Source organism: Oncorhynchus mykiss, chromosome 30 (assembly GCF_013265735.2).
Source record: "Oncorhynchus mykiss isolate Arlee chromosome 30, USDA_OmykA_1.1, whole genome shotgun sequence".
NCBI classification, from domain to species: Eukaryota; Metazoa; Chordata; class Actinopteri; order Salmoniformes; family Salmonidae; genus Oncorhynchus; species Oncorhynchus mykiss.
Window position 1 is genome coordinate 8,470,299 of NC_050570.1, and position 14,703 is coordinate 8,485,001.

General features: G+C 43.5%; 1 protein-coding gene across 2 annotated transcripts in view; it reads right to left on the reverse strand.

Moving 5' to 3' along the window:
• LOC110521247 (EGF-like repeat and discoidin I-like domain-containing protein 3) overlaps positions 1–14,703 on the reverse strand; it is a 40,264-nt gene that overhangs the window by 17,981 nt on the left and 7,580 nt on the right. For both annotated transcript variants that reach the window (XM_021598689.2, XM_021598690.2), the window contains exons 2-3: positions 8,861–8,983; positions 8,133–8,264 (exon numbers count right to left, since the gene is read on the reverse strand). In XM_021598689.2, coding sequence (XP_021454364.2) covers positions 8,133–8,264; positions 8,861–8,983 — 255 coding nt within the window. The remainder of the gene's footprint in view (positions 1–8,132; positions 8,265–8,860; positions 8,984–14,703) is intronic.

A 14,703-nucleotide genomic window follows, 5' to 3' on the forward strand; every position in this document is an offset into this window, starting at 1 on the left:
TGTGATCAGTCCAACATGTCTCTGGACTTACTCATTGCCACAATCATACCCTGGCTCTAGTTTTGTCCCACGGAATAGATATTGTAGATCGAAATAATTTACCTCAGAATCCTGCACTATCGGACCACCATCTCAGTACGTTTGCAAACAAATAATTTGCTCACACCCAAACCAAGGATTCAAAAGGTGCGCTATAAATTCTGACAACAGAAAGACTCCTAGATGTCCGTCCGGACACCCTCCACCTACCCAAGGACATCGGAGTACAAACATCAGTTAATGCTGCGTAAAAACGCTCCCAGACAATAGTCACAAGAAAATAGCTCCCTGGTATACAGAAGACACCCGAGCCCTGAAGGAAGCTCCCAGACAATGGGAAATAAAATGGCGCTCCACCAAACTGGAAGTCTTCCGGCTAGCTTGGAAAGACAGTAGCGTGCAATATCGAAAAGCCCTCGCTTTTGCTCGATCAGCCTACAATTCCAACCAGATTGAGGAGAGTAAAAACAAAAATCAAAAATGTATTTTTGATACTGTCGCAATGCTAACTAAAAAGTTTAATTCCCCAAGTGAGGATGGCCTTCACTTCAGCAGTGATGAATATATGAACTTCCAAGATCATGACCATTCGAAAGCAAAATGACGGTCTCCTCTTTGAATATGAGCATTACCTCAGGAGTAAATGTCAGTTGGCTTTTCATAGCCGAGCGTTCAGAGGTAGAGGGAGGTAAAGAGGGAGGTAGAGGGAGAGAGCACATCCGGTGAACAGGAAAGGGTTCCATGGCCACAGGCAGAACAGCAGAAACTGGACCAAAGATTACGATAACTAACCCTTTCATCTTTGGTGTTAGCTAGCTCGCAACATTAGCTCCAAAGCTAGCTAGCTGGCTAGATAAACACGGTGCTAAGATATCAGATAGGACCTAAAATATCCAACGTAGCTAGCTAACGTTAGTGCATGTTCAAAATTATAACAAGCTATCTTTCCATCAACGAGCCATCTGACTTGCGGTGTAACGTTTTAAGACTAAAGGACTTAAATTGACCCAGTTTTTTCTAATTTTGTTGTTGTTATGTAGTGAGATTGTTTTTACCAAAGTCAAATGTATTGTTTGATTTGAAAATGATAGAGCAGCACTGGTCTATTCCTTTAGTGTTGCGGAGGTCTATTCCTTTAGTGTTACAGGGGTCTATTCCTTTAGTGTTGTGGAGGTCCCTGAGTCATGGCTTGCTTATGTGATCCTATGCCCGCTGATAACGGGTTAAAAACTGGCCGGGTTAAACTGGTCATCTGTATTTAAAAACGGGGAAATCTGGGATTTGTATATCCATTTTGTGACTTGTAAAATGTATGATATAAAAGCCATATATTCTTCAAGAATCAAACTTATAAAATTCCTCATGAGCTTTTTTGATCAACAGAGTGTGCTCAATTCTCCAACACCATCCCTCAGCTGTTGACCAAAACAAAATGACAGGGACAGTGCTTTATCCAATCCCAACAGTTCCAGGTCCGACAAGTTCCTGGCATGGGGGCACAGCTAGGGGGTGTCCCACTGGTAGTATGCACAGCCAAGTCTAGCCACACAACCGCCAAATTAAAGTATATGAAGTTGTAATTTGCTTTGTGAAAGCCTTTTGGGTACTGACAAAAGACCTCAGAGGACCAAAAAGAAAGTCCTAGAATAGCCCTGGCTCCAGACTTTGCCCAACCGTGGTGTGAGGCCATGCGTTTTGCGTTATGACGGAGGGTTTTAAAAAATGTCCTAAAATTAAAACATTGAGATTTGACAGTATATTGTAGGTCACAGAGATCCTATAATTCAGGGTTACAGGGTAATTATAAGTAATTATATGACCGTAATATTGTAGGTGGTCCGACCATAGACAACACTGTGTGACAGAGCATTACAAAAACATAGCAACTGAAAAGTAATTGTGTTGATGCTTAGTGCAACTGACCTGAACTGACCTGGTGTTAGCAAATTCCTTTCCATGACCAATTTAGGAAAATGGCCTCCCATGCTGAAAGGCTACCAGAAACGACTGTAAACAGAACAGTGTGACTTGCAGAAACTACTAAACAAAGTATTTGAATCACAAAAATGCAAACACCCACAGACCTCCCCATGGGGTGCAGAGCTTAATCTGTCCACTTTAGACTAGCCACATACTATGTGTGGTTGAGGCACCTCCTAAAACAACCAGAAATGAGTGAGTGGCAGGCATATATTCCCACTCTCTCACACACAAATCCAAACCCCTAATTACCTACACACACAATAATCTGTTGACAAACATCTCAAAATAACCAAACACAGAATAAATCAGAGGCGATCACCAGTTTAACATCTAAGCTCTTGAGAACACTTCAGTCTCAGCTGCAGTCGTCTAATCTGATTTAGGTGCCGATACTAAAGTGAGTAAACAGCGTCAGACACAGCTTTCAGTATTGGTCACTGCCTCCCCATTGAAGCTTTCAGGCCAATTTCACACGGCCGGTAGAAGTGCTTGGCGTCAGACCTGAGCGGAGGCTGTGACATTGTCAAGGCAGACTTCATTCACTTTTCTGCCTCCACTTCCCTCTTTACCCCGGCAACACGGCAGCTGACGTCTTGGGAGTGCTGCGTTCGTGACCACTTTCCATTGGCTGGATGAGCATGAGAGTCCGGTTTGCGTGTACGGTGGGGTTTGTCATGTTTGTGTATGCCAGTGTGTTTTAGAATGCAAGTGTGTATGTGTGTGTGTGTGTGTATATGAGTGTGAGGATGTCAACCTGTTTAAACAGCAGGGAAGATTCTGCTACTGCTGTACGCATCCGGGTTGACTGCTTTCGAAGAGTCTTACCTTCACAGGGCCTCGGTCGCCTTGTTCCCACCACACACACACACTCGGACCCCAGCCTGTAGGAGCTGCCGAGGATGCGACTTACTCACTGCCCACACACACACACACACACAAAACACCCTCCCCAATACACACACTAATTACTGAGCAATACAAAAATGTAAATAAATAAATAAATAACAGGCATCAGGAGTTCGAAATGAGAAGTTTGGGGGCAGAGAAAGACAAGCCCAAGGAACCTCACATACATCTGCAGCCAAATGAATGATCTTTACAGTCCTCACAAAAACATGATTTAATTAGCGTAAGAAGCTAGCTGGCGCTTTAGCTTGTCTTTTCTGGGAGGTGGGTAATGTACTAAGGAGTCAGAGCTTGGTTAAGTACTCTTTTGTGGTGCACATGGATAAACATTGCTGTGAACTTTTAAATTATTTATAGGGGCATGAACATTTAGGAGTATGAATAGAATGTTGTCCCTGGCTGAAAAACGAGGAAGAAATCAGAACTGACAGACTGAACTGCATATTGCCCAGTAGGCAGTACCACAGAAGATTCACTTTGGTGTGAGGAGGGAGGGGGAAAACTGAAGTGTTGTTGACATGATGGGACTGTTTCTAGTTTCTGTGACACGCTGCTGTGGACGACTCTGCAGATAAAAGGGACAAATAGTGCTGACAACTGCAGTCCTCTCTGTGAGTGTCCCTCTGCCCCACGGGCAGCATCAGCTAGCAGAAGGACCGAACACGTAGGAGCAAAATGCCTGGATCCAAACTGAGAACAAGAGGGAAAAAGTACATTCCCTGCCTGAAGGGGACCATTTCATGGGTTGCACGTTTTGTCACAATGCCCATGGAACATTCCACTTAAATGCCCATGGAACATTCCACTTAAATGCCCATGGAACATTCCACTCAAATGCCCATGGAACATTCCACTCAAATGCCCATGGAACATTCCACTCAAATGCCCATGGAACATTCCACTCAAATGCCCATGGAACATTCCACTCAATGCCCATGGAACATTCCACTCAATGCCCATGGAACATTCCACTCAATGCCCATGGAACATTCCACTCAATGCCCATGGAACATTCCACTCAATGCCCATGGAACATTCCACTCAATGCCCATGGAACATTCCACTCAATGCCCATGGAACATTCCACTCAATGCCCATGGAACATTCCACTCAATGCCCATGGAACATTCCACTCAATGCCCATGGAACATTCCACTCAATGCCCATGGAACATTCCACTCAATGCCCATGGAACATTCCACTCAATGCCCATGGAACATTCCACTCAATGCCCATGGAACATTCCACTCAATGCCCATGGAACATTCCACTCAATGCCCATGGAACATTCCACTCAATGCCCATGGAACATTCCACTCAATGCTTTGTCATATGTGCGCTGATGAAGATTCCATAAAAAGTGCATTACAGTGGCTTGGAAATAAAAGGACATTTATAAGATGGAGATAAATAATAAGCAGGAAAACCTTTTGGCATTATACCTGATGTCACCAGGTTGACTATATATGCAGTATAACATTAGCTAGCTAAATAAGATTTGAGGGGAGACCATACCATAACGTTAGCCAACTGTGCTGGCTAATGACAACATTGCCGTCTGTCGAAAGTAAATTTGACGACATGATTTTGATGGCAAACTTTTGGGCCCAAATATGGATGGCTGCGGCGCCTGTAGAACATTCATAAGGTCCCGTGCAGCTCAGTTGATAGAGCATAGCACTTGCAGCGCCAGGGTTGTGGGTTCGATTCCCAGAGGGGACCAGTACAAAATAAGTATTACAATTCAAAAGTATTTCCTCACTACTGTACGTCGCTCTGGATAAGAGCATCTGCTAAATGAAGTAAATGTAAATAACAATGGCAATGACGCGTAGCTACCAGAAACTACTGTAAACAGAGCAGTGTGGCTAGCAGAAACTACTGTAAACAGAGCAGTGTGGCTAGCAGAAACTACTGTAAACAGAGCAGTGTGGCTAGCAGAAACTACTGTAAACAGAGCAGTGTGGCTAGCAGAAACTACTGTAAACAGAGCAGTGTGGCTAGCAGAAACTACTGTAAACAGAGCAAGTGGGGCTACCAGAAACTACTGTAAACAGCAGTGTGGCTACCAGAATCTACTGTACACAGAATGCTAGCAGAAATTACTGTAAATAGAGTATTTGAGTCCCAGAAACAGGGGTGCAGAGCTTAACCTGTCCACTTCAGACTAGCCATATCCTGTGTGGTTGAGGCACCTCCTAAAAACAACCAGAAATCTGTCTGCCACTCACGGTCACACATATTCTCTCACACAAACCCCTAATTACCGACAAGCCATGGATAGCTCAACACATTGCATCATTGTGTTTGTCATAATCAACCACTTTTTAATCTATAGACCTAATAATGTTCACAATGCATAATTTAAAACAACATTTTACCTTGATTTGTTTTTTAAGCCATACATTTGGGAAAGTACATGTATACGATTCCTTCCAAACTAAATTAACTTTTCCCATATTTTTGTTTGCTCCCTTTTTCTGGTACATAGCAGCACACAGTCACCACCTGTCCTTTATGGGCAGTGCTTTAGGCTGCTCGGGGGCCAAGCGTAGGCTGCCAGCTGGAAGTTGAACCTTGCCATATCCGGAGAGACGCTCCCGTAAGGACAACAGCTGCTTGGGTTGAAAAACCCACTTACTGCCGCCTCGGCCCCCTTACTGCCGCCTCGGCCCCCTTACTGCCGCCTCGGCATCAACGCCATGTCAGAATAACAGTTTTTTCTGTATCAACACCATGTCAGAAGACCTGGTTTTCTTCAAATCAAACTATATCACATGCGCCGAATACAACACGTGTAGACTTTACCGTGAAATGCTTACTTACAAGCCCTTAACTCTTCTTGAACTGCACTGTTGGTTAAGAAAATATTTACCAAGTAGACAAATTAAAAGTTATAATAAAAAGTAACACAATAAGAATAACGAGGCTATATACAGGGGGCACCAGTACCGAGTCAGTGTGCAGGGGGTACAGGTTAGTTGAGGTCATTTGTGCATGTAAGTGGGGGTGAAGTGACTATGCATAGATAAACAGCGAGTAGCAGCAGTGTACAAATGGGGGGGGGGGGGGGTAAATTGTCCGGTGGCGATTGTATTAATTGTTCAGCAGTCTTATGGCTTGGGGGTAGAAGCTGTTGAGGAGCCTTTTGGTCCTAGACTTGGGTGCTCGGGTACCACTTGCCGTGCGGTAGCTGGGAGAAAACAGTCTATAAAACTTGGGTGACTAGAGTCTCTGACACCACCTATTATATAGGTCCTGGATGGCAGGAAGCTTGGCCCCAGTGATGTACTGGGCCGTTGGCACTACCCTCTGTAGCTCCTTAAGGTCTGTTGCTGAGCAGTTGCCATACCAGGCGGTGATACAACCGGGTCAGGTTGCTCGATGGTGCAGCTGTAGAACCTTTAGAGGACCAGGGGACCCATGCCAAATCTTTTCTGTCTCCGGAGGGAGAAAAGGTTTTGTCGTGCCCTCTTCACGACTGTCTAGGTGTGTTTGGACCATGTTAGTTCATTGGTGATGTGGACACCAAGACACTTGAAACTCTCGACCCGCTCCACTACAGCCCCGTCGATGTTAATGTGGGCTTGTTCGGTCCACCTTTTCCTGTAGTCCACGATCAGTGTGGCAAACGTGTAGTTGCCTACTCTTACCACCTGGGGGCAGCCCGTCAGGATGTCCAGGATCCAGTTGCAGAGGGAGGTGTTCAGTCCCAGAGTCCTTAGCTTAGTGATGAGCTTCGTGTGCACTGTGGTGTTGAACACTGAGCTGTAGTCAATGAACAGCATTCTCACATGGGTGTTCCTTTTGTCCAGGTGGGAAAGGGCAGTGTGAGGTGCGATTGAGATTGTGTTATCTTTGGATCTGTTGGGGCGGTATGCGAATTGGAGTGGGTCTAGGGTGTCCGGGAGGATGCGGTTGATGTGAACCCTTACCAGCCTTTCAAAGCACTTCATGGCTACGGACGTGAGTGCTTTGGGGCAGTAGTCATTTAGGCAGGTTACCTTTGCTTCCTTGGGAACAGGGACGATGGTGGTCTGCTTGAAACATGTTGGTATTACAGACTCGGTCAGGGAGAGGTTGAAAATGTCAGTGAAGACACTTGCCAGTTGGTCCACGCATGCTTTGAGTACATGTCCTGGTAATCCATCTGGCCCAGTGGACATAGGCCCTATGGGTTGCCATTCTTTCACTCCATATTCAGCTATTAATAGGCTACATTTGGCAATTATGATATGTATTAAAAAGCTGTGTAATATAAGTTACCAATGTAAGTCATTACTCTATTCTTTAGAATTACATTGTATTAATTGCAGACATTTGTTAGGTAAAGTCCCCCCTTATCTCAGCTCGCTGGTCACCATAGCATCTCCCACCTGTAGCACACGCTCCAGCAGGTATATCTCTCTAGTCACCCCCAAAACCAATTCTTTCTTTGGCCGCCTCTTTCCAGTTCTCTGCTGCCAATGACTGGAACGAACTACAAAAATCTCTGAAACTGGAAACACTTATCCCCCTCACTAGCTTTAAGCACCAACTGTCAGAGCAGCTCACAGATTACTGCACCTGTACATAGCCCACCTATAATTTAGCCCAAACAACTACCTCTTTCTCAACTGTATTTAATTAATTTATTTATTTTGCTCCTTTGCACCCCATTATTTTTATTTCTACTTTGCACATTCTTCCATTGCAAAACTACCATTCCAGTGTTTTACTTGCTATATTGTATTTACCTTGCCACCATGGCCTTTTTTGCCTTTACCTCCCTTCTCACCTCATTTGCTCACATTGTATATAGACTTGTTTATACTGTATTATTGACTGTATGTTTGTTTTACTCCATGTGTAACTCTGTGTTGTTGTATCTGTCGAACTGCTTTGCTTTATCTTGACCAGGTCGCAATTGTAAATGAGAACTTGTTCTCAACTTGTCTACCTGGTTAAATAAAGGTGTTCTCAACTGGCCTACCTGGTTAAATAAAGGTGAAATAAATAAAATAAATTAAAAATCCCGCAAAGGTGGAGGTGTTGCTAACATTTGACAGCAAATTTCAATAGAAGTCCACAGACACACTCCAAAAGTTTTTCGGAGTCATCATTGACTCCGTGTGATTAGTCCAACATGTCTCTGGACTTACTCATTGCCACAATCATACCCTGGCTCTAGTTTTGTCCCACGGAATAGACATTGTAGATCTTACTGTTCTGGCAGTGGACTCCATCAAAGCCATCCTGGCACTTGCAGATGTACTCGCTGAAGACGTCCCCTCTGCGTTTCTGGCCAGTCACGTCACAGAAGGCATCGTTCTTGCAGGGGTTTGGGTTGCAGGGCCCTGGGAAGCAAATATAACTTATTATTAACTCTCATTGTACCAGGTAGGTGGGACCGCGATCACGTTCTCTTTCTACAGCAACGACTTGGGTCAAAGAGAGGCAAGGGAGGAGGATAGGGAAGAATAGCATTAGGGCAATACCTTGTAGTACAGAGACAGCCTCTCAGAATCTACCTCTAACACTGCTCATGTACCATCTGACACCTTAATGAACCCTCAACACACCCATAGTGCTTTAGAAAGACTTGCTATAGGCCTTCAAAACAGCTTGGGACTCCTTATAACTGGCCTACAAATAACTTTACAATTTAATAACTACACATGATACTAATTAAATACCTAGCTATAATGGGACGGCAGGCAGCCTAGTGCTTAGAGCGTTGGGCAAGTAACCGAAAGGTTGCTGGATCAAATCCCCGAGCAGACAAGGTAAAAATGTGTCTTTCTGACCCTGAACAAGGCAGTTAACCCACTGTTCCCCGGTAGGCAATCATTGTAAATATGAATGTTGTTAACTGACTTGCCTAGTTAAATGTTTAAAAAAATACATTTTTAAATGATGCTTTTGTGCAGATATATTGCTCCGTTGTCCTTACCAGTCTCGGTGTCATTGCACGTGTCCCCAGTATAGCCATCGGGGCAGATACAGATGAAGGAGGATCTGGGGCCAGTCACACAGCTCCCCCCATTACTGCAGACATTTATCTCACAGTAGTCACCTGGGAGAGAGGAACAATGACCAATATTTAACCAGGAAGCCTAAGTCAGAAGACCCTCTTTCCAAAAAAAAAGGAAATTGGTTATTCAACAATGTATTCGATCATTTACTGCGTAGTGGCACACAGATTAGCCTCGACACTGTTTTTAATCGTGAAAATGTTTTGTTGCCTTGTAATTCCTACAAAGAGGCCTGGCATTTCCTGGTGACTCAGTAAGAGTTAACACACTTAGACACCTACCACACCGTCTACTCCTATTAGGCTAGTGGACTTGATTTGGACAGGTCAAGAGATGACACAGCACTGACTGTCATGAGTGGCTTGTCTGATTGCGCTAGTCTGCTGACACAGCGTTTCAAGACACACAGATACTGGAGGTTTCCAGTCACTAATGCGTCTGGCTCCAGCCTGGTCAGTCCACAGTGTTTCAAGCTTTTGGCATGAGGCTCACGGGGGGAATTCAGACCGAGCCTCCCAATAATCTCTACTTTCTCCTGAAGTGTGCACTTGTACACTCCTCCCCCTACAGAAACCATTGGATTGGTGTAGACATGGTGGAAACTCCCTATAGCCTATATTTCTCCAAGAGGAAAAACAATGCCACTAGGAAAAGGAAGCTATGTGGGGGAATTTGTACTTAATGCTGATGTTAGATTAGACTGGAGAAAGTCTAAATTTAGAACGAACTGACAAGTGGAAGAGTTATTTGTGAAGGAAGTGGGGAATAATAGCTGTGAACTGCCAACTGATCGCTGTGGACTATGTGAACCGATTGCTTTGAATTAGGGGGTCTGCGGACCCCACAAGGCCATGGTGAAAAATGATGGCACGTTGGTGAGACTCAAAGTGTTCCGTCTCAGTGTTTCCCCTCCTTCTCCTACTCTGGCATCCACAACCTCTGGGCAAGTTTATCCAGGGTGAACATGGCTCTAACCTGTGCCAGTGGAGCTTGCGTCTTCATATCCTGTTTTGGGAACAGACTATATAAAAATTTTAAAAAAAAGGGTGTTTCAGTACAGTTCCCTCGAGCCAATCACAGATTAGAAGCGTTTGATGTCAATCGGATAAAGAAAACCTGCCACCTAATTGCCTTCCCCAAACCAACCAATTTAGATCGGAATTCTTCAAGGAAGGAAGGATGCCTTTTCAAAGTAATCAAAAGACATCCAATGATTATATACATACACACATATACATACACACTAGATGATTAACAAGGGGTGCTGTTTTGAAGCCACTGCGCCGCCATCTTGGCACTCCCCCAGATATGTATATATATGTATGTATGTATGCATGTATGTATGCATGTATGTATGCATGCATGTATGTATGCATGCATGCATGCATGTATGTATGTATGTATGTGTGTGTACACACACACACACACACACAATTCCTTAAAATATGTTTTAGAAAGTACTAATGTTACTGTCCCCACTACAAGCAAAAACTTTTAAAAACATGTCATTTTGTCCTTGAAACATTTAAAATCAAAAAACTGCAGAATTCCATTAATTCCTATGAAGGACTGCTTCTTCTGGGGAGTGACAATATGGCCGACCATTGGCCTCAAAGCCTCTCATTGGCCAATACATAGCATCAGCAATCCAGGGTTTACATACGATGCCTTCGGAAAGTAGTCAGACCCATTGACTTTTTCCACATTAATTCCACGGATTAAAATCGGTTTCCCCCTCAATCTACACACAATACCTCATAACGATAAAGCAAAAAAGGTTTAGAATTTGGCAATTTATTCAAAATTAAAAACAGAAATATCACGTTTACATAAGTATTCAGCCCCTTTACTCAGTACTTTGTTGAAGCACCTTTGGCAGCGATATCAGCATCCAGTCTTCTTGGGTATGACGCAACAAGCTTGGCACACCTGTATATGGGGAGTTTCTCACATTCTTCTCTGCAGATCCTCTCAAGCTGTCAGGTTGGATGGAGAGTGTGGCAGCACAGCTATTTTCAGGTCTCTCCAGAGATGTTTGATCAGGTTCAAGTCTGACCTCTGGCTGAGCCACTCAAGGACATTCAGAGACTTGTCCCGAAGCCACTCGTGCGTTGGCTTGATTGAGTGCTTAGGGTTGTTGTCCTATTGGAAGTAGAATTTTCACCACGGTTTGAGGTCCTGAACACTCTGGAGCAGGTTGGAGAGAATCCTGAACACTCTGGAGAAAATCTTCTTTCTCGTGGTCTGAGAGTCCTTTAGGTGCCTTTTGACAAACTCCAAGTAGGGGGTCATGTGCCTTTAATTGAGGAGTGGCTTCCGTCTGGCCACTCTACCGTAAAGGCCCGGTTGGTGGAGTGCTGCAGAGATGGGATAGCTGCCCTTTTGGAAGGTTATCTCCACAGAGGAACTCTGGAGCTCTGTCAGAGTGACCATCGAGTTCTTGGTCACCTCCCTGACCAAGGCCCTTCTCCCCCGATTGCTCAGTTTGGCCAGCTCTAGGAAGAGTCTTGGTGGTTCCAAACATCTTCCATTTCCAAATGATGGAGGCCACTGTGTTTTTGGGGATCTTCAAAGCTGCAGAAATGTTTTGGTGCCCTTCCCCAAATCTGTGCCTTGACACAATCCTGTCTCTGAGCTCTACGGACAATTCCTTTGACCCCATGGCTTGGTCTTCGCTCTGACATGCACTATCAACTGTGGGACCTTATATAGACAGGTGTGTGCATTTCCAAATAATGTCCAATCAATTTTAAAATTACCACAGGTGGACTCCAATCAAGTTTTAGAAACATCTCAAGGATGATCAATGGAAACAGGAGGCACCTGAGCTCAATTTCAAATCTCATAGCAAAAGGTCTGAATCCTTATACAAATAAATGCATTATTTACACATTCAATAAATTAGCAAATATTTCTAAAAACCTGTTTTCACTTTGTCAATATAGGGTATTGTGTGTACATTGCTGAGAATTGTAACATAAAATGTGTAAAAAGTCTAGGGGTCTGGAAACTTTCTGAAGTCACTGCACAGGGGCGGTTAGTGGTTAGAGCTTTGGACTAGTAACCGGAAGGTTGCAAGTTCAAACCCCCAAGCTGACAATCTGTCGTTCTGCCCCGGAACAGGCAGTTAAGAACACTGTTCCTAGGCCGTCATTGAAAATAAGAATTTGTTCTTAACTGACTTGCCTAGTTAAATAAAGGTAAAATAAAAAACATAATTGGGGCCATCGTTCAAGACCTTTTGGTCTTCCTTGTCAGATCTTCATTTTTAAGAGGGAATTTACACAGGACATCATCTTTTTCACAACGTAGCCTTTCGCTATTTGGCAATAACCTGCTAATAGAAATAGATACAGAATAGATGTGCACCTGTGCATGATCCATTTCACCAACATCCTGTTATGCGATTTATCCCAAAACCGAGTCATCAACATGTCTTTCCCAGGGGTAGCAAGTGTTTTAGTAGTGTCATGGCCTTGTTGAGAGTGGAGTCTCAGTCTCTGGTGCAAACCTTTGGCAGCACCCACACCACTTTCTCAATATTTCTGTTTGTTTATCTTTAGGAAGGAATGAAACCCCCCTCTTCTTACTAGTGATATATATATATATATATATTAGTTTTGATAAAACATAAAAATATTTTTACACTGATTGGCTGTACTTGTACCAAAATTGTTTCCTTCATAGCTTGTTAGTAATCTTTTCAAAACAGGAAGCCAATGCGTTTTCAGCCCTTTTATTTCCATGACTGATCAAAACTTGTTTTATCGTGGCTCTCTTGTCCCTCTGCAGCAGACATATGGTGAGCAATATGTTTGGAACATCAAATCGCAATACACATAAAATATTAAAACTCGGCACCTAAGTATTGTGGTATTAAGGTAGCGTGAGGTCCGTGGCAATTCCCAGCCCTACTTCGCAGCAGACAGCTCCTTTCGAAAAACATTGAGTGCCAAGCAAAATGTAGCCCATGTTGAAAGAATGACCGTCAGAATAATGACCTAACTCATTAGGGTACACCGAAGCAAAATGTTTTGCAATGAAAACAAAATGGAGTTTCCGAGTTCTCTTCCATTTCATGCCTTACTGAACACAGCCCTGGTCTTCGAAACTGAAAGGTGGATCATGTGCTACTTACTGGGTTTCTGTGAGTAAATTCAATTAGAGACACATTTGTCAAGGTGGTTGCAGCTTTAAAACGGTGGTCTAACCACCACGACTCCCTAGAAATGGCCTAAATAAGCACACTGGGACATAAAATAGCTACTTAACTCATTTTCTTCTCCAATTAAAAACAGCTCATTCAATATTGCTGTTCTACAGAAGCTACCTAACCAACATCAAGTGATCATAGGGAAGTGGTTTATTACCTTCTATGTTGTCAACACATTTCAGTGATAACCTGTGGCTTTCCTTATAGCCAAAGTTTCACTTTCATTTATTGAGAAATCATTTCACTTCCACAAATAGTTCCTGCCTTTACATTTTTTTTTATCCATCTGTTGATAAAACAAAACTAAGTGGTGCACTCATTTATGTCTATTCAGAAAGTATTCAAGATTTATTTGTATTTAACCTTTATTTAGGCATGGGGAGTACAGCCACAGCAATTCATCATCTTTCTATCCTCAGTAATGAATAGGAATGGAGAAGGAGTTTAGACAGGGTGGAGTTTAGACAGGGATTTTCTGACTCATTGGCAGTTGGTCATGGAATTGGAATTTCCGTATACTTCCTGAATTGACAAGAAATGAAATTGGCCCCAACTCATGGGGAGGCATGGGGAGTCCAGCCACAACAATTCATCATCCATCTATCCTCAGTATTAAATGGGAATGGAGACCGAGCATAGGGTGGAGGTTAGAAATACTCTGACTCATTGGCAGCAATGGGGGGGGTATCGACATGTTTGATCAGCTGATCTGGTTGATTAGTCTCCCTCTCTCAACAGCTGAAATTTGAGTCAAGTGTTAAGTCTGAGGAGACTGTAGGCTAAAGACACTTATATCACCCTGACCGATTAATATTCAGTCTCTGTGAGAGAACATAAAAAGGAGGTCAATGATTAAAGAGTTAATAGCAGTTGAATAAACATGCCCTGATAAGCGTCTACAGTGGCGGTTTTAAGTGTTGACCTCTGCTCACATTAAACAACAGGATCCCACCACACCAGGACCCCACTACTGCCACTAAATGCAACTAGTGTGTACTTGATATACTCTGAGTGGACAAAAGATTAAGAAAGACTGACCAGGTGAATTCAAGTGAAAGCTATGATCCTTTTTTGATGTCACCTGTTAAATCCACTTCAATCAATGTAGATGAAGGAGGAGGAGACACGGGTTAAAGAAGGATTTTTAAGCATTGAGATAATTGAGACATGGATTGTGTGCCATTCAGAGGGTGAATGGGCAAGACAAAACATTGAACTGGGTATGTTAGTAAGTTCCAAGCTTTGTTTCAAGAACTGCAATGCTGCTGGGTTTTTCCACACAAGAGTTTCCCGTGTGTATCAAGAAATGGTCCACCAACCAAAGGACAACTCGACACAACTGTGGGAGTCAACATGGGCCAGCATCCCTGTGGAACGCTTGACACCTTGTAGAGTCCCTGCTCCGATGAATTGAAGCTGTTCTGAGGGCAAAAGGCAGGGTGCAACTCTATATTGCGAAGGTGTTCCTGATGTTTAGTATACTGGTGTATGAGAAAGCATGTCCCCTCATTATAAGCCAGTCATTCAGCTCAGTGTGGCAGCCAGGGT